Source organism: Hyaena hyaena, unplaced genomic scaffold (assembly GCF_003009895.1).
Source record: "Hyaena hyaena isolate Hyena2069 unplaced genomic scaffold, ASM300989v1 scaffold_584, whole genome shotgun sequence".
Classification (NCBI taxonomy): domain Eukaryota; kingdom Metazoa; phylum Chordata; class Mammalia; order Carnivora; family Hyaenidae; genus Hyaena; species Hyaena hyaena.
In genome coordinates, this window is record NW_024081205.1 from 871,137 (window position 1) to 897,042 (window position 25,906).

At 40.4% G+C, this 25,906-nt stretch overlaps 1 protein-coding gene across 3 annotated transcripts in view; it reads right to left on the reverse strand.

Annotated features, from left to right (window-relative positions):
- Positions 1–25,906, reverse strand: part of CFDP1 (craniofacial development protein 1) — a 128,070-nt gene that overhangs the window by 82,403 nt on the left and 19,761 nt on the right. For all 3 annotated transcript variants that reach the window (XM_039256457.1, XM_039256458.1, XM_039256456.1), the window contains exon 5: positions 15,263–15,382. In XM_039256457.1, coding sequence (XP_039112388.1) covers positions 15,263–15,382 — 120 coding nt within the window. The remainder of the gene's footprint in view (positions 1–15,262; positions 15,383–25,906) is intronic.

Here is a 25,906-nt window from a genome sequence, read left to right on the forward strand (position 1 = left end):
GAATCCACATTGTATTTAAACTGCAGAAATCCAAAGTGAAAGAGAAGAGCTTAAAAGAGCCTTTATTCTTTGTAGGGCATGAATAAGAAAGAATAAAATAACTATATTCATGGTCAAACATTTAAGGGGCCATTAGTGGAACAAGAATCTAAAGAGGGCGTGTAGGGGCGTCTGGGTGGCTCAGTCGGTTGAGCATCCGACTTCCACTCAGGTCATGATCTCATGGTTTGGTTCATGGGTTCGAGCCCTGTGTCGGGCTCTGTGCTGACAGCTAGCTCAGAGCCTGGAGCCTACTTCGGATTCTGTGTCTCCCTCTCTCTCTGACCCTCCTCTGCTCATGCTGCCTCTCTCTCTCAGAAATAAATAAAACATTAAAAAAAAAAAATTTAAAGAGGGCCTGTATCAGGGAAGAGTAGAGGAGGGCAGAGGTGGGGCTTGAAAAAGAGGCAGGATTCCAGTAGAGGAGAGATGAGACAACTAGGGAAGAGGAGTGAATAGCTGAACAAAGCTGAGGGAGGAGAATACGGGGAAAGAGGATTCCTTTCTGTCAAACAGTAACTCCCAACAAGGTGTGGTTGACTACAGTACAGCGTTCACTAATATCAGGCCAAAGAATGTGAACTTAAAAGCAGACAAGTATCAAATTTTTGAGCAAGCATCATAATCTAAACTGAATCTCTTCCAAATTATCTCAGTAGTGGCACAGAGGGTGGATACAGGAAAAGAGACTGCAGGCTTTAAGTAAACTTAGGAAATGATTACAATAGTCCAAACCTTTAGGAAAATATAGTCCAATTACACAAAGTTGCTTAATACCCAGAAAAATGCCAAATGGGAATGGAGGTGAAATAAAGAGAGAAAGAGGGGAAAGGAGGGAGGGAAAGAATGCAAATGATTATTTACAGACATTCTGAATGTAAAATTAAAAGTGCTGAGTGGATCGGGCAGGTGGGGAGGCAAGGAAAAGAAAGAGAAATAACTGAAGGTGCCCTGAGTGACGGAGGAAACGGCGGGGGCACATTCTTTCCTCCAGAGACAGGCAGGCAGTTTGGCCCAGCAGATGGCCACGCTGCACTGGAAAGAAGCCTCAGATTCCAGGACAAGCTACTTAACTTCACAGGATCCATTTCTTCAGCTCTGTAAAATGGGAGGAGACTCAGAGAAAATGAGCCAAATGTTGGACCGATGTGGTGTCAAGAAAATTGAGAATAAATTTCTAGCACGCAGTAGGAAACATGGGTCTGGAGCACAGGAGAAAGGCAGTACTGGAAGGACAGAGCAGAGAATCCACAACATAAAAGAGATGGTAAAAGCTTTAGAGTAGACGAATGATGTTAGTACATGCATAAAGAGAAGACACCTGGGAAGCTTGAGAAAACTTTAAACAAACAAAGCAAAGGTGGCAGCAGGAAGCGCGGAGGCGGACCAGTCTTATCAGGGAGTGTCCTGAGACAGTATCATAGGCAGAAGGGAGTTGTGTTTCATTTTCCATTGCCAACCAATCCCGTCAGCAAATGATAAAATGTAAGGAAAATAAAAGCCTTTATCTCAGACTCTACATACTATACCTAAAAATCACTAATCCTTTGTTTTCATTATGGTATTAACCGAAGTTCTACTCTTCTGAAGTTTAAAAAAAAAAAAAAATAGAACTCCAATTTCATAAAGACAGATACTTTATAATCTATCTGTTCACACAGCTGGAATTCTGCCTGGCTCATTCTTACACGATACTGTCAAACACACAGCTGACCTAAGCCCAACAGGAAAGCTGGCTTCACCACATCAAGACTGAGAAACTGAGGTCCAGCATGGTCCCACACAAGGGAAATTAGAATGACTTTCTGAAATGGTATAAAAAACTTGGGGGCGCCTGGGTGGCTCAGTCGTTAAGCGTCCAACTTCGGCTCAGGTCATGATCTCAAGGTTCGTGGGTTCAAGCCTCGCGTCGGGCTCTGTGCTGACAGCTAGCTCAGAGCCTGGAGCCTGTTTCAGATTGTGTCTCCCTCTTTCTCTGACCCTCCCCTGCTCACGCTGTCTCTCTCTCTTTCAGAAATTAAAACACACACACACACACACACACACACACACACAAACTTGGATTCAGTTCACCCACAGTACAACAAAGAAACATGGCTGGAAAGCAGACATGATGTTTGTGGTTACCGCTCTAAACGAAACTTTTCCTCCAATCATTTTTTGAAGCTCGCTATAGTAGACAAGAGACCAAGATCAAGAGTGTTCTACACATGGTATTCCTTGGATCTGATTCTCATTTCTGGTCCAAACAAGTCACTATCTGACTGTAGAGAAAACTCTCCTCCTTTGGTATCTCCCTCTTATAGCTCACCATCTCACAAGCAACTGGGTTAAAAGATCCCCGTTTAAAGTGGAAGCCAAGGCAACACACGAGTTTTTCCTGCTCATTCTCAAATTAGCAGCTACTGAAACTGTACATTTCAAATTCAAGGAGAGGCTAATAATCAAAAGGCTGTGACTTTTCACTGTTATATCCATCTAGAATTACTAGATCTAAAGATGAATGTTTGGTTTCTTCCATTTTCTCATTGATACAGAAATATTAACCTAGTTTAGAAGTTTTAAGTTGTTTCAGCTCTTAAATTTATCATAGGTTCCCTTGGGTAAAGGTTTGGCAAGAATCAAGGACTAAGCAATTGAATATAGTTAAGTGCTGGACTTCAGATCAGATTGATTTTCAATCCCTGTCCAAAATAATTAGAACACAGCTGCTTGGCCTCTCCCATAAGAAAAATAACCCTGATCCAAATTAAAATATTTACCTAATATGAAACTTTCTATGGAATCATAACCTTCCATGAAACGGTAGCAAGATGCCTGTATCAGAACCTGACGAGAAAGTAAGAATCACCGATTGCTATGCTAGGGTAAGTAACATTCTTCACTGACTTTAACACATTTGGGAATAGTAACTTCTAACATCAAGGACCTAAGAAAGAAATAGCACAGAGCATTTTAATAGATCTATAATATACAGTTCCTAAACTGGCTCATAATTTCTCTCAGTGTTTATAAAATTCAGATTTTTACCTGAACTAGATGACTGAGAATTAACTAACTTTGATGACTTGATATAGCATGGAGACTACCTATAGGTGATACTCAAATTTTTTTTTTTTAATGTTTTATTTATTTCTAGGAGAGCGAGAGAGAGGCAGCGTGAGCAGGGGAGGGGCAGAGAGAGAGGGAGTCAGACTGAAACAGGCTTCAGGCTCTGAGCTGGCAGTCAGCACAGAGCCCGACGCGGGGCTCGAACCCACCAACCGCGAGATCATGACCTAAGCGAAAGTCGGACGCTTAACCGACTAAGCCACCCAGGCGCCCCAGGTGATACTCAAATCTTAATTTATTCTTTCTGCAACATTTAGCAAATACAAAGAAATATAGCAGTAATTTAATTTTTTTTTAAAGTCTATTCATTTATTTAATTTGAGAAAGAGAGACAATGAGTGGGGGAGGAGCAGAGAGACAGAGAGAGAGAGAGGACCCCAAGCAGGCTCTGCACCATTTGTGCAGAACCCGACTCAGGACTCAAACTCACCAATTGTGAGATCATGACCTGAGTCAAAACCAAGAGTCAGACACTTAACCATTTGAGCCAGCCAGGCACCCTAGTATTACTTTAATTCTTGAAAAAAGTCTCTTTTCAGTAAAGGCTTTCAGAGGGGAAACAAAAACCAAACCAGCAGGTAATGAAAATCTAGTTCATGTCATGACTGTGAAGAAAACCCTGATGAATACCAGTAGCGGTGAGAGGCTTCAAACTGCTACTGTCTATTTGGTGGCATCTATTAGGATCTAAGAATCTGTCCCCCAGAAATAACAGCATGAGAACATAAAAATGCATAAGCAAGGAACATTACAGAATTATTCGTAACTGTGAAATTCTGAAAACCAAATGTTCATTGGTAAGGAAATGGTTACTCAAATTATAGAATATTTACATAATGGAATACAACGCAGGCACAAAAAATAAAGACATGTTCACACTGAACCTGAAAAGATGCCCAAGACAGACTGTTAAGTAAAAATATAAGTTGCAGACTAACACAGAGTCCATTTTTGTTTTCATGTATATTCAATGACAATGTATTAGCACAGCACAGGGAAGGATCTGTGTAAAACTGATAATCAGTTAGCAACTATACTGAACAACCTTGAAAAACACAGGTTTGAACTGCACAGGTTCACTTATTCATGGTGTTTTTATAGTAAAGTACTATAATGCATTTTCCCCTTAAGATTTTCTTTTCTCGGGGCGCCTGGGTGGCTTAGTCGGTTAAGCGTCCGACTTTCGCTTGGGTCATGATCTCGCCGTTCGTAGGTTCGAGCCCCGCGTCGGGCTCTGTGCTGACTGCCAGCTCAGAGCCTGGAGCCTGTTTCAGTCTGTGACTCCCTCTCTCTCTGACCCTCCCCTGCTCACGCTGTCTCTCTCTCTCTCCTAGAAATAAATAAAACATTAAAAAAAAAAAAAAAAAGATTTTCTTTTCTCAAGCTTATTTTATGGTAAGAATATGGTATATAATTCATGTAGCATATAAAATATGTGTTAATCAACTATTTATATTATCGGTAAGGCCTCTGGTCAACAATAGGCTATTAGTGTTTAAGTTTTTGGGGAGTCAAATGTTATACACAGATTTCTGACTGCTTGGGGGAATCAGCAATCATAAATCCCACATTGTTCAAGGTCAACTGTATTAGCTTCTGGAGTTGGGAATGAAGGCAAGTAGCAAGGAAATTTCACTGTCTCCTTTATGAAAAAATTTAAGTGATGGAACTATGGGTCATTTTTACTTTCTTATTTATAATTGGAAAAAAAACAGGGGCACATGGGCAGCTCAGTTAGTTAAGCGTCCGACTCCGGCTCAGGTCATGATCTCACGGTTCCTGGGTTCGAACCCCGTGTAGGGCTCTGTGCTGACAGCCAGCCAGCTCAGAGCCTGGAGCCTGTTTTGGATTCTGTATCTCCCTCTCTCTCTGACCCTCCCCTGCTCACGCTGTTTCTTTCTCTCTCTCAGAAATAAATAAAACATTTTAAAAAATTTAATATAATAAAAAAATACAATAAAAGCTTTTGTATCTCAAGAAAGAAAATGAAAGAAGAAAAGCCATCTTTCACTTTCTAAACCAATGGCAGAGCTGAAAACAAAACAAATATTAATTAAAGAAAAATGTAGAAACTCTATAGCACATAGAAATCTCATGCAAGAGACTAACCTAATTAGGCCAAGAAAAATGGAAAGCACTCAATCTACCAAACCGAGGAAAGCTTCATGTCCTTTGTATGGAGCCAAAGGGCCATCTCAGGGGGGGCTCTGCCCTCTAGCGTACACGGAGAGAAGCTAAAGCACATGAAACAACAAATCCGTGATTTATTAGTTAACCAAAATAGTTTCACTTCATTCCTAGGGCATCAGTTTTCTCTTTGAATGAAGATTTCCACAACCTTGTTTCCAAACCAATCTCCAATAATCATACTGAATAAAACTCTGTGAACATCGTAACTTCAGCTGTCTGTTCTTCCCTACACTCCCAGTGAAACACCCCAAATCATTTTCCTGATCAAGGATATAAGACTATCAAGATAACATTTTAAAAGTTTATAGCAAATACAGACATCTGGCTTTAAAAAAAAAAAATTTTAATGTTTGATTTATTTCTGAGAGAGAGAGAGAGAGAGACAGACAGACAGACAGACAGACACAGCGTGAGCAGTGGAGGGTCAGAGAGAGAGAGGGAGATACAGAATCTGAAGCAGGCTCCAGTCTCTGAGCTAGCTGTCAGCACAGAGCCTGAAGCAGGGCTCGAACCCATGAACCATGAGATCATAACCTGAGCCGAAGTTGGACGCTTAACCAACTGAGCCACCCAGGCGCCCCAACATCTGGCTTTTAAACTTACAGATTTTTAAAGCTTGTTGAAACTAAAACTCGACACTAAGAGCAAAAGGAAGAAGGTGCTCTGTGTAATAAAAGTTCAAATCCTCTAACGATTTTCTAAGAACACTAGAATTTGTTCCACCTGGGCAACCTTGAAAACCAGGAGGGCCACCTCTTAGGTTCACAGTATTTGCTGTGGGTATTCCAGTCAAACTGACACAGGTTACCCCATCCTGGGAACCACAAATGAAAAATGTTCTTGCATTGAAAGCTTTCCTATGTTTGTGATCTCATTAAGATGCTCACTTTGGCTGGTCCTTCATTGTTTGACCCAAATGGTCAAATATTCTACCACTCTCCCCAACCAAAAAACGAAAACCAAAACAAAACCAAAAAAACTACTACTAGTCTCTCCATTCGTAATTATTCCAGTTCTGAGAATAGCCTGGAACAATCTCTTCATATCGAGAACAAATGAGATAATCCTTAATAAATTCAAAATATTCCAACTACTCATGGGGAAATCTTTCAAGAATTAATTTCAATGTCAACTCATTTACTCTGTATCTGCAACACTCATGGAGGTATATTGAAAAAGCAAGTTAAGAATAAGTTGAAACTGTATGAAGCAGCGTATTTAACATCCACTGAAGAAATGGAAGGTAAAAGTCCAGTACGCAGTTGTCTTGCCCAGTATAAAACTCATCATTCCGGAGCTGACAAGTAAGGAAACAGCAGGACCATCAACGCTGCCGGATTCCACCTTCCCTACTGTCACACTAGGTCCCTGAAATACCATCTGAAAAGCTGTTTCTCGCTAGCCGCACCCTGGGAAGAACGGCTGCCAGAGAGAGTGCACGGTCCTGAGACAGCCCACCCGGCTCCCCTCGCGACGCCCCCACATCAGCTGCCTACAGCGTGGGACTGAGAGCTCAGGAAGAGCCGCTTTCCACTCAGAAGCAGCAATGACCAGTACCCCGGCTGACTGATCACATCTCGTCCACAGCTTCGTCGTCACCTGCTGAAACATTACCATCATACAAACACACCTGAAACTCGTTTTCAAAAATGTGCCACCCCTTCAATCTCCTGAGGTAGTAACGAGACTGAAATATAGTACAGGAAACCCAGATTAGCCATGGTTAATAGGGAAAAGGCCTACAGGGGAAAAGGGAGGAAAAAGTCATCCGATTTTCCTAAAAAATTACAAAATTCAAAATAGCTTTCAAAGAGTCCCTCATCAGTTATAAAGCTGAAGAGATACTTCTTACCCAAAAAAGTCCAACCAGGTGTGTAAGAGAGAATGGTTGTATTACACAGTGGCTGAGAGCTCAGCCTCTGGTCTCAAATGGATCTAGACTGGGATCCTGGCTCCACCATCCATCAACTACGGAATCTCCACAAGGTAAGGGCACCTCCCTGAGCCTCAGCTTCCTGGTCTGTGAAATGCACAAAGTTAGCCCCCACCTCTTAAAGTATTTATGTAGATTAAGTAAAATAATACATGTAAAACACTTGCCTTAAATTTGGTAATTTGTCAATAGGAGCTATTTATCCTTTAAAAAAAAAAAAAGGTAAAGATAGCAGCATGAAAAGATAGAATGTCTGATATTTAATCTATAGAACAAACTGGTCCCAAAAGGAAACTGACCTGGTCATTAACGGGAAGTGGGTCATCCCTGTTCCTGACTACAGGAACCCAGCAGGTAACATACATGATGAAGCAGCGGAGTTGGGACCAGGAAAAGGGCAAACCCCATCTACTCTGCTCCAGCTCGCTGCTGCTGTAAGGGAAGAGGGAGAGCAATGGCACAACTCCTCATTTCTCAAGAAAAGCTAGGAATCCAGATTTTTATGTCAACTCTCCTGATTTTTAAATACTGGCCAAATAAAAACATCTAAGGACAGACTTGGACCATGAACTGCCAGTTTGTGAATGCCTGCCCTGGAGCGGCGTCTCAAACCGAAAACTGAAGAAAAGCCCAGCGGTTACATAACTGAGGGACTCCAGCTCCCTAAAACAGCATGTCTCAAAGGGCACACTGTTGGCATTTTGGAAAAGAAAATTCTTCTCTGTACAAACTGTCCTAAGCACTGCAGATATTTAGTATTCCCGAACCCCACCCACTAAGTACCAGTGGTCTCAAGTCTGTGACAACCAAAATATCTCACCACACATTTCTGAACACCTCCTACTGGCAGCACCACAACCACTAAGAATAACAAAGTTAAACTCAAAAGTTAGTGGGAAGGCCAAGCACATCTATTTACAAACACCAATAAAATAAAAACAGGGCTAGCTCTGAGTCAACTAAACTAAAATCCCAAATTATGATCAAACAGGAAATCTCACTAAGTAGAAAGCTTAGAGTTGGCTGTGGGAACAAATCAAAAGGCTTAAATCCCTCTTTCTACTTCTAGAATTAAGACAGAAGGAAATGGCCTCATTTTTTTTTCTAGCCATTGCTTTCATAGTATTACTGAACTTCATGGTTTTCCACTGATCTTTTTTTCTACAGCGAGAGCTTACATACAGAACTGTTCATGCTTCAAAGAAATCACCATGGAAGAAATCTGGGCACCCACGGCACCCACACTTTGGTAACATTCCTGGATTTTTCTCTTATTGTTCACTCTCCTATTCAAGAGCATGTCCAACCAATATGAGCAAGCAATTCCACACCCAGATATATACCTGAGTGAAATGAAACGTGTCCACATGAAAACCTGTTTATGAATGTTCACAGACACATCAGTTTTAATAGACAAAAAGTGGAAACAATTCTATGACTCTCAACTAATGAATGGCTGAGCAAAATGTGGTATATTCATATCGTGGAGTACTATTCGGCCATAAAAAGGAACACAGAACAGAAATATGAATGAAACCTGACAACATTATGCTAAGTCAAAGAAGCCAGACACAAAAGGGCAAATACTATCGGCACCTGGGTGGCTTAGTCGGTTAAGCGTCCGACTTCGGCTCAGGTCATGATCTCACAGTTCGTGGGTTCGAGCCCTGCTTCGGGCTCTGTGCTGACAGCTAGCTCAGAGCCTTGAGCCTATTTCGGATTCTGTGTCTCTCCCTCTCTCTGACCCTCCCCTGCTCACAATGTCTCTATCTCTCTGTCAAAAATAAATAAAACATTAAAAAAATAAATAAAAAACATTAAAAAAATTTTTTTAAAAAGGGCACTGTATGACTCCAACTGTTTAAAATATCCAAACAGGCAACCTAGACACAGCAGATGGAGTAGTGGCTGCCAAGGTGTAAGGGAGAGAGGCGGGAAGGGAGAGGGACTGCATTTCTTCTCTGGGGTGACGGAAGTTACTATGGCTGCGTAGCCTTAAGAGCGCACAACTCTGTGATCATGCTAAAAATCAGTGAAGTGTAGAATTTAAACTGATGAATAAATAAGAACAGCCCATAAAGCTGTTTTTAAAAAGAAAAAGGTGTGTCTGGGTGACTCAGTTACTTGAGTGTTCGACTTTGGCTCAGGTCATAATCTCAAGGCTTAGGAGTTCAAGCCCCACATCAGGTTCTGTGCTGACAGCTCAGAGCCTGGAGCCTGCTTCAGATTCTGTCTCTGTCTCTCTCTCTGCCCCTCCCCTCTTCATGCACTGTCCCTCTCTCTCTCTCTCTCTCAAATATAAACAAACATTTAAAAAAAAAAAAAAGGTACATCCAATTCTAAATCATTAAAATGACTAATACTGTTTGTTCTCTTAAAGACTAGACAGTATCATAGGCCAGGTCTGCTGGAATACCCACTTTCTTCTAAGTATCTTAATTATTATAATAATTACCAATTAGCCCTCACTCATAATATTTAATCTTTTGAGACAAGCGGATTTTCCTCTTCTTGGAGTAGCCCTTCTCTAGTCATTATTAGCAACCTCACTGTGTACCTCTATTGACCAGGAACATGGTGGGCACGTGCCCCCTGACCAGCCATTTCACAAGGGCATCAAACCAGGAGGTAAAGGCAGATCTGTGAGGTAGCTGGTCTTTTCGTTGTTGTTGATACAAATACCTCTGCAGTGAAAAACTTCGAGGGCCTTTCTTCTCTGTTAGTGAAAACAACTGAAATCATCTCTAGCTTTGAATGCTCCTCTCAACACAAAAGCAAGTCCTTTACAAGTAAAAGGGCTTAAACACAGACGAACATCGGTCAAAGGTCTGACTGATCACTACAAGAGATTGTGATAAAAATTAGAAACGTTTCCACCTAATATTGTGGCTCTGCCTACTTTTTGTTACTTTAAGTGAAGTGCTCAATGCTCTCAACCAAAAGACTATTGAAAAATGTAAAAACTTAAAAGCCAACAAGGTCATGTTAACTCCTGTCCGAGAGGCTGGAAGAGATGAGACCACCTGCTCAGGCAGAAAGAACGCTGTTCGGATTAAAGGCTCCTGGGGACGAACTGGTCAAACACTGAACACGGACAAACCACAGAAACAGTCAGGGTCAAGTGTCTGCCCAGGTATTTAGTCTGGGTCTTCTACCTTCAGAAGGACACTTTGAGCAATTCTGACTCTTCCATCAGGGATAGGGGTGGGGGGAGAAACGTTGCTAAACTGACACCACCCACAATGTTGAGGGAGACTCAACAGTAAGGGCTTTTGTTTGTTTGTTTTCTCAATAGAACAAGAAGACAAAACTATATGGAAAAACAACACTTTTTACTCATGTTTTATTGCTTCAGGCCATTCCCAATCTATAAGGAGGTAACTAAATAGTAAGCCCTTAATTAAACAAGTTAATGCCTGCGGCTCAGATTATAAACCTGAACAAATCTGAGAGGCTGAAGCCTACTGCTGGAAGAGGCAAGTAATAAATGTAGGGTTGAAAGCAAGCAGTAAATGTGGGGGTGAAGGCCGCCTCGGCCAAATACCCACGAAAGCTGGACTGAAAGGGCCATCGGTGCTGAAGTGAGGGCTGGGACGGGGCCTGCGGGCTGGCGGGAGGGGCGGAGGGCAAGAAAGGCATCAAGAGGTCAGAGCAACAGACCTGCACAAATTGAGACTCGCTAAGCTGAGCAATGGACTTTCTACCACCAACTGCAGAGAACGCTTCTTTATCGTCTCTGATTCCTGCCTCTAATTAAAATTGGGTGTTTGGTTTACTTCATTCCCAAAGCATAAACTTTGGCTTTTTATAGCCCAAGCAGTGTGCTATTTTAAACATGTAGAGGAAATGCATTTTCAGTTACAAACATTTGCTTCTGTGAATCTGTTCTTACTTGCTAGCAAAGGCTGTGGGACAGGATGTTTTGCCCTCCTGCTCTGGTTTTCCTGCACTGCTTAAATCTGTTTAGAGAGAAGGAAAATAAACAAATAAAGTGTTTCTGTTGGACAATCTATAAACTGAAGCAACTCCAAAAATGAAAATGAAAGACATCTGTGGAAAGTATTACAATAATTTTCTTTTAATGAAATGGATTATTTCTACAGATTCTTCTCCTGAAAAGACTTCCCATGCCAGGCACGTGCAGCCAGCAAAAGATACTAATATCTGCACTGATAAAATGTGCCCACTTAGATGCTCCGGATCAGATGAATTCCTCTTGACCCTGTCTTTTACCAAGTACAATTACAACTGGAGAGGCTTTCTGAGATACATTTCAGCAAGATGATCATGCCAACCTTGAAGGTCATCTCTTGGATTTATTTAGAAATTCAAGGTGTACTACATCAGAATTAAATATGTCCCCATTTTCACGTACGACTCTGAGCAATTTTTTTACTCAGGCAGACACATTCTTGTAATCTGTTACATTTCATTATTGCACTCAAAGAAACTGATTTTAATTACATTTTACTTGACCCTTTCTTCAGTGAGTCAGCAGTCTATTCATCTAATGAAAAGTATTTTACCTGGAGGCCCTTCCACATTCTGTCTGTGCTTCTGTTCTCTACTCCAATACTGTCCTGTATGGACAGCACGAGAGAGACTTTCTTCTTCATCAAACCTAGTCAGGCTCCTCTGAGCCCTCTTCTCAACTAGGCCTCAATCTCAGCCCCAGTCCTTGCTGGACTTGCATTTTAGCAATTTAGCCCAATTTTAGCAAGAATCCTGCTAGGCCAGCTTTCAAAGAATTTCCCACTCTTGGTATCTGATCACCCTTGATATCCGATGAAGTTTTTCATTCCCCACACTTGATATATAAGTACTCGGCCTGCCTTTGGCAAGAATCCTGTTAGGTCGGTTTAGCAAGAATCTCCCTACCCCTGGTGTCTCTTAGTAATAGTCCATTCTCTGACACCCTCTCCACTGCCCTCATCCTGGCTCTTCGGCCATAAATTCCCAACTGTCTCTGCGGTACTGAGAGTTGAGCCCAATCTCTCTATGTTATTGTGACAGTCTTGCCACTTACTGCAATAATCCTGAGTAACTCTTCCTAACCCTTTTAACAAGTATCAGAATGGAATGCCCTGGCAAGAGATGGGAGAGAAGGAGGAGCAGGAGATCTGGGTATTTATGTCGCTGGCTTCCCCCTGGAGAGTCCATTGCTCAAGTGAAGGTCTCAGCTCCCATTAGGAGGCCCTCCCTGTGTTCAGTATCAAAACTGTTCTCCCTCTTGCCCCTTTAGGTCTAGGGGAGGTAATGGAGCCTCATACTTACTAGCCCCAGGCACACCACACTATTCCATCCCTGTGGTTTTTCATCACTTTGTGAGTTATTAAACTCTCCTCAAAGTATCCTACTTTGAGAATGCCATCTGTTTCCTCCTGGGTCTCCCTGTTACAGATACCATCTCAGCAATTTATCCTTGAGAGCTATTAGCTCTAAGAAAGGAAGGCATGGATATAGAATGCTTTGAGATCTCCATGAGTGACTTAGTGACTGAAACAGGCTGACCCTGTTAAGCTCCTACTTTCTCCCTCTTCTAGTCGTCTTTGTAATTATAGTAACGGAGTGTTTTCTGAAACACACACAGTTTCCAAGTAGAATCTCTAAGCATCAACAGGGGATTATTTAAAGTAATACCAAGCAGACTAGAAGTAAAAATTGTGCTAGCTGAAATGAACTGTGCTAGGACCCTAAGGTACAAGAAACTTGGCCTTTATTTCTACCTGGTACTTAATCCACAGGTAACTTTTACAGTAACACTTAATAAATACAAGAGACACTGTTTAGTAATACCAGATGTAAGCCTGGTAAGCCAAGGAAAACCTGCAGAAAACTAACGGTCTATGTAACCTGGGGTATTTGTCAAATTCAGTTTGTAGTAGATTGTGAAATCAATTCAGTGGCCCATGACATTTTAAATGACACTTACTACACACAATCATGTAAAACAGAAAATCAGAATTAATCATACGTAGTAAAGGTAACTCACCAAATTTTATTTCACTTTTTTGAACACCTATATTTATGAGCATAGGAGAGAGTACTGTAAAATGTATTCCTTACTTTGAGTGGCAGTCAATAAAGTCTGAAAGGTACTGGTCCAAAGAGAATCCCTTCCAAACAATTTAACAATCATAAGGCTAAAAACATACTGTTTCAGCCTAGATCCTCACATTTAAAAAAAATCTCAACCTTCACTAAAAATACAGTTTGTCACTCAGTATAACTACATCAACAACCAAAATAAAAATTTTATGAAACAATGCTTACCATGTAATATAGCATGATTTTTTTATTCCATTTTCTTTCCTTTTTTTTTTTTTTTTTTTTTACGTAGGCTCCTCGCTGGTGTGGAGCCCAATGCAGGGCTTAAACTCATGACCTGAACTGAGATCAAGAGTCAGTTGCTTAACTGACTAAGCCACCCAGGTGCCCGAGTCTGTTTTGAACAATGATTGCAAACCACAGCTTGAAAACTACTGGCCTAGAATATTAACAGGGCCAGCGTGGAGAGCTCTGCTCACATCACCCTGTTCACATCGTTTCCGTCCTGGTAGCAAGCTCTCAAATCCCTTTCCTTCTTAGGTTTCTGTGTCACTACTACATGACTTCTGCCACCCACTCACTCCAGTGGGGGGGGGGAGAAATACACGGAATGAGGAGCAGATAAAGAGGGTGAGGCAGAGGTGGACACGGCCCCGGGCCAGGTCCTTGTGCTCACCACCATGGCACACGAGGAGAGCCATCGGATCTTCTGCAAGCACCTAAGCTCGCAGCCTGAGGACGGAGGGCATGGGGAAGCAGCCCAGAGCCAGTGACAGATGGGAGCCAGAGGGTAACTATCCCTGTCTCCTCACCCTGAGCTGCTCGCCACCATCCTGAGATACCTAGCAAAACCCCATGAGTATCAGCCGCTACTGTCAGTAAGCTGCTAGAATACATGTGCTCACCTGGGTGCACTCCCAGCCTTTCCCACCTCCCTCCGGAAGCCCTGGAGTCACCTCTCACATCAATGACTTGTACTCAAACTTTTGTCTCAGGGGCTGCTTCCGGGTAAATGCAACCTAGATGAGGGCACCGGGTTACACAGCACTGTATGGAGCCGGGGCTGCAAAGATGAGAAAGGACTGTCCTAGAAAAGCCCATAGTCCTATCAGACTATCATAGTCTGATAGGAAAACCTATGATTTTTGTTTTTTAATGTAAAACCCCAGACAAAACTTTACCATTCATAGCGATGCGGTAGGTAGGTATGTTTAGGGAAGGAAGGAAGAAGTGGTGAGCTGTGACCAAAGGGTGGGAAAAGCCCTTGGAGGTGACCTGTTCCACCTCAAACCCTCCAGGACACAGACCTTCCCACAGAACGGCAGGTCCAACAACTGGCTCCGGGCGGGGATTCCGCGTTCCTGTGCCTGTATGCTAGCGCCCTGCCTTCTTGTATCACTGTGATGCTTTACATCTTACATACGTGTTAAGAAGAAGGAAATTTTTATTTCCTCAAAAGGAAAAAATTAGAGTCTTCAGCTAAAAATAACTCAAGTAATATGGAAAATATGAAGAGAGGAAAACTATTAAGTTTCTGACAACATGTTAACAGAATTATCTGTAAATCAGTTTTGACCTTCCTATGTTCCTTTGTGGTCCTTGGGGGACAGGACCGAGTACTTGATCCCAATCTCCAATAGAAGTTCTACTAAACCGCTGATATTTTCATTCAAAATTCATTTATAGATGTAAAATCTACTACATGTTCAGCTCTGTGGTCAGCAGTGTGAATGAGCACTTTTTTCATGCTGCAATCAAACAAGAAACCTAAGGCTAATTTTTCTTTGCATTTTCCATGTTGGCAACTATTTCACGAAAGGCAAATCAGCAGCAGGATTCCTGCTGTGGGGAAGCGAGTCCCACGAGCCAAAGGGGGCCTGTCTCCTGGAAGCAGCTTCGCCAGCCACCAGGCGCACCTGAGCCCGAGCGCAGGACACTCACCCGGACCCCACAGGGAGCGGCGGCACAGCTGCAGGGCCAGCAGCCTGTGGCTTCTCTTTCTCGTTTTGCTTGAAGAAAGATTTGGCTTCTTTAGACGTGGCATCCACTTCCTTAGTCACCCTGTGCCAAGGAAGGAGACGTCAAGTTTACAAGAAGAATGAAAAGAGAGAAACAAAATCTAAGAGAAAGGGGAATAAATGACAATAAGAAAGGAAAACACCCACAGGGCTTACGATGAGTCCTGGCTGCTGAGGTTTCTGATTCAAGTCCACTACAACAGTTCTAAATATTCTAAATAAAGGCATTTTCCTTAACTCTGTGAACAACAATGTATGTACCTCATGTCCCTAAAATCCCCTCCATTACTTCTGCCAGAAGGCCACACGCTCCAGCAGTCAATGCTGAATCACAGCCCCGGTGGCTACCGATGTGACAGCTGAGAAGGCTCTGCCACTCACCTCACGAGGAGATGAGGACTCATACTTAAAGAAAGGTCTAGTAAAAGTTGGAATGGGGAGATGGAATAATTGGGAGAAAAACATTAGCAGTATTTCAAGAAGAGCAACAATATACACAATTGGAAATACTCTGCAGAATACTCCTGCTCACAGCTAAAATAGCCCAAAGATTAAACAAAATACCTTAAAACCGGCTAGATCAACACTCACTTGGGAGCAGAAAAAAGCAACAGGATTGAGAATCCTGTCCAATTTCAAATCTGGAAAAATAGTCCTCAACAAAACTGAGTCCTAAAGAATCAAATAAGGTTATTCACAGGGTCTGAAATTTCAGCTAAAGAGAGAAGTGTCTAATGCCTGCTCAGTCTTGCCAAGTCAACAAAAACATCTGAGGAATTTTGTTTAAATTCGAATCTATCTGTAGGAGGGTCCAGGATTAAGGTCATTGTACTGTGAGTGTTCAACCAGGTCCTCCAGAAATAAACTGGCCAAGAACACGGACAGGTGAATCTGACAAATTCCATCTTTGTAGGAATGTAAGCCTGTCTTTTTTCTCCTCTTGTCTAGGCTTCTTGGGAGCAGAAGCGAGTTTTCTTATTGAGAGCCATCTCATTCCTGCACTCAGCACTGTGTCACCTGCCATCTCATTCCTGCACTCAGCACTGTGTCACCTACTAAAGCAGCAAAGAATAAGAGGTTGAGAGTTCTGTACTGAGAATCTTCACTAGGAAAGACTCCCAAGTTAATCTTGAGGGGTGACTTAAAGCAACGCTACTTTCTGTTACTCTTCTGCCCACATTCTTGTGATGGCTCAGTATTACTCAGAGGACCAAATATAAACTGCCAAACCTCCCATTCAAGGCCCTCTAAAATATGGCCCTACTCTTTATCAGGCTTAATTTGTGTGTCTCTCTACTCTTCCAGTGAACTTCTCAGTAATGAGAGTCAAGAGTTAAAAATAAGAGGGAGAATTTATACCACAGATTAGATCATCATTCAACAAATATACATTCCTTTCCTGTTGACCAAGCAGAAACTTGTCTAACCCACTGATCTTGAGCTTGGACACATGCTTCAGTGGTCAATGAGATGTTTGACAGGAAAAGAAGCTTTAATGTATTTGTACTGTTTCACTTGCCCCTTGAGTTTCCCGTGTTTGGCCCTGTAAGAATACACCTCAAGCTGGTCCAAGATGGCTGAAAGCCACACACTGCGGATCTGAATCCAACAAGCAGCTTAGAGCCAAATCCAGATCAGCTGAACCCCAGATACTCAGAAACACACAGGCAACAAACAAACACTTGCTGTATACCCGAGTTTTGGGGATGGCTTGTCACACAGCATTTCTATTGCAATGCCTGACACATTTACATTTCATGAACAAGAAACAGGAAATCTAAGGGGTTAAGTTACTTTTCCAAGACCATCCAGAGATTAAGCAGCAATTTCTCTATTACTCTGTTACAGCAATTACTCTATTTCTCAAAGATGGTTGCCAAAACCCATTCTATATGCTCTTCCAAAACATGACATTACCTCAATGAGAAGGGAGGTATACAACCCCTGCTCTTTAAACTGGGTGGGCCTTTGTGCTGCCAATTCACAGAGTTCAGTGGAGGTGGCACTCCATGACTTCTGAGGCTAGCTGATAAGATGACACAGCTCTTACCTGGCACTCTCTCTTGAGAATGCAATCTTGAAACCTCAAGTTACCATACAAGAGGCCTGGGTCCTCTGGCCCACCATGCTACAGAGAACATACGAGAAGAACACAGAGAAAAGGATGTTTGAGGAACCTGTTCTGGTCCGGGCCTAAGACATGGGAGCAAGGAAACTTTCGAGATGGCTTCACACCCAGACACTAACTAAAACTGCTTGAGACCCTGAGCAAGAACTGCCTGAGCCCAGCTATCCTCCAGAACTATGAGAAATTACAATTGTTTTATGCCACTAAACTTTGAGGTAATTCCTTACATTGCTATACAGACAACCAAAATAAACCCACACCCAAACCTAAACCTTAATGCAGAGTCCCAAGGTCCTGGACTAGAAAAAGTTGCTTTCAATTTCCCTGCCCTGGGTAGAATCTGGGGGCAGACCATTAAGAACCAGTGGATACTCAGGGCACCTAGGTGGCTCAGTCGGAGAGTCCAACTTCCACTCAGTCATGGATCTCATGGCTCGTGGGTTCAAGCCCCACGCTGGGCTCTGTACTGACAGCTTGGAGCCTGGAGCTGCTTCAGATTCTATGTCTCTGTCTCTCTCTGCCCCTCCCTCCACTCATCCTTTCTCAAAAGTAAATAAACCTTTAAAAAAAATTTTTTTTAAAGGACAAGCAGATGCTTGCACTTAGAAATGATGTTCTGAACATACACTTTATTCTCCACCCCCATCAGATGGTGGTAAATAAATTTACAAAGGCAAAATTACACAAGGATATGGTGAAAAGATGCAACAGAAAAAAGATGCCACTCAAATTTTCTGAAGGTAGAAAGTAAACAGACAAGTAGAAATTGGCTTTGGTTTTTTGTTTTCTCTGATCCAAGCCTGTAGCCACATGGAATAACAACAAGCAAGTATCTGTACTACAGTATTCCGGAAAGCCTCAGTAAACTGAGACCAGGAACCTTCCAACGGAGAGGAGAGGAGCAGGGCTAAAATGAGCTGAAAGTCTGTATCAGGAGCAAATAGATCCCAGGTCCCCTTCTTCAACCTGCTATCCCCCATCCAACCCAGCAGAACCCATTATTCTTTGGAGAAATGAAAACCACAGAAGTTCCAAACTCACTGGGTAGGGCTCAAGTCTCAATGTGAAAACAAGGTAATTAAATTAAAATCTATTTATTCACTCTTCCTTACCACAGCAACCTCGAAAGCTATGTGCTCCACAGCTGAGTTACTTACAGGATGGAGTGCTGCTCAGCGTGTACTGGACTTTCTACCAGTAATAAATATGTATGTAGAGTCGACTCTCGAACCATGTGGGGTTAGGAGCACTGGCCCCCCACACACTTGAAAATATTCATATAAGCTCTTACTTCCCAAAACTTAACTACTAATAGCCTACTATTGGTAGGAAGCCTTAGTGATAACATAAACAAATGATTTCACACATTTTGTTATATATTACACCATTTTCTTACAATTAAGTAAGCTAAAGAGAAAAAAATATTACAAAAATCATACAAGAAAAAATACATTTACAATACTACAGAAAATCCACACTGAAGTGGACCCACACAGTTTAAACCTGTGCTGCTCAAGGGTCAACTGTACTGTGGTACTGAGTTTTGGGTTTGTTTCCACAGTACAGCGTAGCATAGCGTTGTGATTATATCAACTGAACAGGAATTTCAGAAGAGAAAATATGGGAGAGATTGTCAACAATAACAAAAAATTTCCTAGTGACTTTTCACAGCATAGCTGACATGGCAAGTTTTAAGATCCACATCAAGGCACATCACTGTAAGATTTTAGAATGTGCATGATAACAGATGAAGATCAAGGGGTCCAAGGTATAAGGAAAGTAAAAGGCGGCTTTATGCAAAGCATGTACTGTTTTGTTTACTTGTTTTACCACAGGAACGAAAAGCTCTTACTATAGCCACTTAAAGCAATTCATTGAACCTTTTCTGAAAAGCAACCTAGACCCTAGATACAGGCAGTGTTAGATATGGAACTTATAAGTAAAAATATATGCATGGTCTCTGCCCTTCAGAGGCTCACAGTCCATCAGGACAGTCAACCATGAAATAAATCATGACAACAAAGAATATATAGTAAATGCTACAAAGAAACCATGAAAAGAGCATAGCCTATGGGAGTATCTCTGTTAGGTTCTTAATGCCAAGGTCCTTTCCACAGTCACAAAGAAATGACATCTAAAACCATTATGTTTCTCTCAGGGACTTTGGGAATCAACTCAAAGTAACATAAACAGACTTTTACTCTTCATTGATAGTATGTCTGGAAGAAAGCCATTTTTAACAAGCAATAAGAAGAATTTCAGCTGTAAAAACATCTTCAAGGAAGAGAACAGTTAGGGTACCTGGGTGGCTCAGTCAGTTAAGAATTCAATTCTGGGTTTCTGGTCAGGTCATGATCTCAGAGTTTGAGTCCCGAATGGGCTCTGCACTGACAGCCATGGAGCCTGCTTGGGATTCTCTCTCTCTCTCTGCCCCTCCCCAGCTCATGCACACACACTCTCTTAAAATACATAAATTTTTTAAAATAAAGGGTAACAATTAAATTATAGACCACTTCTAATATATAAGAGGGATTAGTTCAAGCGTTATCAGCAGAAATGTCATTTTAACTTCATTTCACTTACTTAGAGCTTCCTAATAAGTCTGTATTTAGGCAGAAGCTTTCCACGACTGGCCCTTTCCAAAAGGTGAATCATTTGGGAAAGTCTGAACTAACTGGCTCAGCTGGTTATGCGATACAGAAGAATAAAAACTACTATTTTTCTAGGGTGCTTGAGTTGGTTAGATGTCCACCTTGGGCTCAGGTCGTGATCTTAAGATTCGTTGAGTTTGAGCCCCAAGTCAGGCTCTGTGCCAACAGCTTAGAGCCTGGACCCTGCAGAGAGGGTCCTCTGCCCCTCCCCCATTGGTGCTTTCCCTCTCTCTCAAAAATAAACAAACATTAAAAAAAAAAATTAAAAACCCAACTATTTTTCCTCATTCCCAAAGGATAACAAGTTACACATTTTTCAAGTGGGAGAAAAACAAAACAAAAAGATAAAAATCCAAAGCTTAATAATTAAAACATAATTAAAAATAAAAAATTAACCTTGTGCTAACACTACCTTATGCTGATACTTACAAATTCTTACCAGTCATCACTAGCTCTTTCACACATTTCTTAGATGCAGTAGTGCTCTTAACTTGATACAAAGGGACAGAAAAAGAAGAATGACATCAAGGGATTAAATATGCTCAAATCCATATGTCAAGTTTGTATGTGGTTGTCAATTAAAATTCAGGCCTCCCAAATTCCTATGTGAGTACTTCTTATAATACCAAAATTTTAAGTATAAATAATCTAAGTTAAAAAAAATCTTGCCAACATGCCAATTATCAACAGGGTTTTATTTTCTGTAGGAGGAAGGAGTTAAAGAGAACGTTTACTTACCACATTATATATCTCTGTAATATATGTTTTTAATAAGCTTATGTTATTTTTGAATGTGAAATATATACGTGAGAATGTGTACATCTGAAGGTAATAAAGGATGATTCCCTGAGCATATTTTTGGGTGTTTTTTAAAAACATCATGCTGCCCTCTTCTGACAAATGATAGAAAGAGCAGGTTCCCGAATACCTATGCAGTACTTCAAATTACCATCCATTTGCTTTACAAAATGAAACAGGAAATTTGTGTCATTAATATAAATATTAATATATCCACAAAATTTATTTGATCAGAAAATTTAATGATTTCTCATAACAACAGTTATTCATCAGCTTTTCTTACTCCCTGTCTATGTAGGGCTGATCATAAAGCTATAAATCTTTTTTGGATATCCTACATGACACATGGGAAATAAGAGAAGCCAAGAAAGACTTCTAAAAATTTTTATATATTCCTAATGTTATATCAAACACTTTTTGGATTATTTTGTAGGATTTCCAAACCATTAAAGGTTTACTGTCAGTGTTCTGCTACCCTCTACTGGAGAACTCTATAGTTTCCCGTGTGATTTCTGGCAGCAAAATAACATTACTAATTCACATCATCAAGAATTATCTGATGGATCCCAAAATGACTGATTATCAAGGAATGAGTGTCTTTACAATGGAAAATTCTGACAGATATTGCCTAAGTGGTCTAACTTATTGTTATTGATGTAATGTATTGGGGAAGAAAAACATCACCAAGATAGCATTTTTGTCTAGGTGACTAATCTGAAGCTAATCAAGAATAAACTGTAAAATTCCAAACTGAGGAACATCCTGCAAAACAGATAGACTCTTAAAAACATACAAATGATGGAGTGTCTGGATGGCTCAGTCAAGCATCTGACTTCTGCTCAGGTCATGATCTCACAGTTCGTGAGTTTGAGCCCTATGTTGGGCTCTGTGCTGACAGTTCAGAGCCTGGAGCCTACCTCAATTCTGTGTTTTCCTCTCTCTCTGCCCTCCCCAGCTTGTGCTGTTTGTCACTCCCACAAAAATAAACATTAAACACACACACACACACACACACACACAAAACATACAACCAACCCTTAAAAAAGCTGCCACCTGCCCACCTCATAGTCCAAAATCCACGTTTAACTTTTGACTCCCCCCAAAATTAACCACTAAAACCCTACTGCTGACTGGAAGCCTCATAGATAACATAAGTAGTCAATTAACACATTGTATTTTGTATATGCATTACATATCGTATTCTTACAATAAACTACACTAGAAAAAAAAATGTTACTAAGAAAATCATAAGGAAAATACATTTATGGTACTGTGCTGTATTTAGTGAAAAAAAAAAATCTACTTACAAATGGACCATGTAGTTCAAACCTGTGTAGTCTACGCGTCAACTCTATATACCAGTGTCATGAAATACTTAAATGAAAGGCTCAAAAAAGGAGCTTAACAAGACTAAAAAGACGAAATGCAGAGTGTCATCTTGGACTGGATATTGGACTTGCACAAGAAATAAAGGTATAAAAGAATTTATCATTGGAATAATTGGTTAAAAAAAAAACTTGAGTAGCAGTATATATAGAGCTACTTAAAATGTGGGCTATAAACCTGTTATTGGTCCAAAATAAGATGGGTACAGAAAATGTAAGTATTTAAAAATTTGTTTAGAAATCTAAGTCACAATATTCAAGACATGATTGGTGGACTCATTATATTAAGCAGAATACAGAGCAATCTGGATACTGTCAAACTTGCAAGGTGGTCATACGTGACATCAGTGTATTAGTCATGCATAGTGAGACATTATTATAATGCATGTGATAGTTTAGGGTTATTTTATCAAAATCCCAAAATGTGATAAAATGTAAGCATTTATTTTTATAATTTACTTCTACGATCATTTTAATTGTTAACCAAGTGTGACTTTTCAAATTTATAGTTTAAAATTAAGAGAGTAAAATTAGTAGTATTTTCTTAATCTTAACGTACTGATGGCAAAACAAGCTTCCCTGTATATTCCTGTAAAGAAAACAAAGCTTTTTCTGTTTCTCTGAATGCAGCAGGAGTAAACCACGTGATGATGGAAGTGATTCCAAAGAAACAAAAGCCAATCAATAGTCAAACTGCTTTTACCTTATGAGCACTAACATGCTGAGTTTGGTTTTTGATCATGTAGTGCTAAAACCACAGTGAGTTCTTTGCAGATGTTTTGGCTAATGAAGCAATGAATTCATCAAAACTTCAGTGGCATTTACATACAAATCATAAATTCAAAATCAAAACAATTCTTTCAAAGAAAAAGTACTGATCTAAAAAGCCAATAGAAACAGATGCAAAATTCCATACATTAACAATTAGTGCATTGCAGTCCTCTGAGAAAGGCACTTTTGGTTGTTAACTAAAAAAGAATAAGCCACCGCCAAGACATTAGTCAAAAACTTTATGGAAGATGTCTGCTTGGAAAGCTTGGTGAATCTGTGATAAAGAAGGTGATTCAGGGGCGCCTGAGTGGCTCAGTTTGTTGAGCGTCCGACTTTGGCTCAGGTCATGATCTCACAGTTCCTGAGTTCGAGACCCTCGTCAGGCTCTGTGCTGACAGCTGAGAGCCTGGAGCCTGCTTCAGATTCTATGTCTCCCTCTCTCTCTGACCCTCCCCTGCTCACGCTGTCTGTCTCTCTCTCTCCCTCCAGAATTAAATAAAACATTAAAAAATGTTTTCTTTTTAAAAAGAAGGTGATTCGAGTACAACTCTCCAATGACACCACAGCTTGAAGGCTTCAAGATCTGGCTTATGATGATGCGAATGATAATAAAGTTAGCAAAATGTTTTTTCAATGCAATTTAAAGAATGCCAGGTTATTACCAACATGAAAATTATCATGATAGATGTGTGATTTAAACATGAGGGTGATGTAAAAGACTCTTTTATCAGTATCTGATTGCCAAGCATTAACTGACACTGATCTGTATAATAAAACTAGGATTACACTTTGAACAAATGTGCTTTGGAATTTAAGTACATGGAAGAGTATGTTTTTTTTTTTTTTAAATGTTTTATTTATTTCTAAGAGAGAGAGACAGCGTGAGCAGGGGAAGGTCAGAGAGAGAGGAAGTCACAGACTGAAACAGGCTCCAGGCTCTGAGCTGGCAGTCAGCACAGAGCCCGACGCGGGGCTCGAACCCACGAACCGCGAGATCATGACCTAAGCGAAAGTCGGACGCTTAACCGACTAAGCCACCCAGGCGCCCCTGGAAGAGTATGTTCTAATGGCACAGCTGCAAGACAGGAAAACAGATTAGATTAAGGGGCTTGTGATAGTAGAACATAAAATTAACACACTACTTCCTTCACTGAGAAAAATTCTGCTACCAAAACAAACAACCCCACTGTTCTTGGTATAGCAGTAAAAATTATAAATTATGTAAGGCTAATGCATTACATTTTTCAATGCCTGTCTTTATATGTGCGAAGCTGAAAGCTGAGCAGAAATGTGCACACGTTATATTGCATGCTGAGGTACAATGGTTATGAAAGGGAAAAATGCTGTTGACAATAATGAGCTTCAGAATAAGCTTAGTGTCTTTAAAAGAAAAACATCAGTTGGTCCTGAGGCGCCTGGGTGGCTCAGTCGGTTGAGTATCTGACTTTCTCTCATGTCATGATCTCACGGTCTGTGGGTTCGAGCCCCGCATCAGGCTCTGTGCTGACAGCTTGGAGCCTGGAGCCTGCTCCTGATTCTGTATTTCCTTCTCTCTCTCTGTCCCTCCCTTGGTTGTGCTCTGTCTCACTCTCCTTCTCAAAAATAAGTAAACATTAAAAAAATTTTTTTAATAAATATAAATGAAAGACACCAGTTGGTCTCCAATTTTAAAGATCTCAATTAGACAGTATAACTTGGCTTATTAGTCTGACCTTTGGTATATTTAATAATCTTAGTACTTCCATGCAAGGAAATGATTCAACACGATTTTCAGTAGCAAATAAACTGTAAGTAAAAATGAAAACCAGAAGCCTGGAAGGACAGAGTTTCTACAGATTAACATGTCTCACTGAAAGTTTTGAATTCTACTTTCTGTCAAAAGAATAGCCACACACAGGGAATTCACGCATGCAGAATTCCTGTTTTCCACTGAAATATAACTTAAATTTACTTATAACTTGACAAATTGTTAGAACTGGCTACAGATGAAGCACTGAAGATAACTTTGAAAATACAGTATCACCGACTTCAAGCTGTATAAAAGTAAAAATTAAAATCTTGAACTTACTGAAACAGCTTTAAAATCTATACCTCCATCCTCACAAAACTATCTGTGAGATGAGTTCATGATGAGCATTATTAAAAGAAAGAAAACACAGAAACAATTTACATATCCATTATCTTCTGGTAGCGCTGCCATGTATCCAACAGAGACACAATAAATAAAGAAATGAGCTATTTTGTCACATTAAAAGCTAAAAATTAATATATACAAGTATGTATTCAAAAGTGTGCATCTAGATGTTAAGCTACTGATGTTAAGAATTGATATTTTATTCTTAGCTTTTTGTTTTTATTATAGAATAAAGTAAAGGTATAAACAGAACAAAGTGATTCCTTGTACTAATTATACTCCCACCTTCAATAAACAGCATGTATAGTGACATAAATCTCTTCCTATTCCTATTTGATGTTCATTTAGACTATATTTATTGAAAGGTAATTTTATATCTGTTGAATCTCATTGTTAAACATTTGGGCTTGTATTTTCTATGTCTTTTAAATTTATTTTTCGAGCAATTCCTTTTTACTGAGTTTTATAAGAGTACTGGTCTGCTATAGGTTGAAATTTTTAAATTAGCATCCTTTACCACATATTTAGATAATAATGTCCATTAATATGAAATTTAGTGGATGTAACAGTTATGTTATATCATGAAGAAGAATGCCCATGTTCTTAGGAAACTATGCTAAAGTATTTAAGAGTGAAGTGTCATGATGACTACAAGCAATTCTCAAATGATTTAGCCAAAACAAAAAAAGAGACATACAGA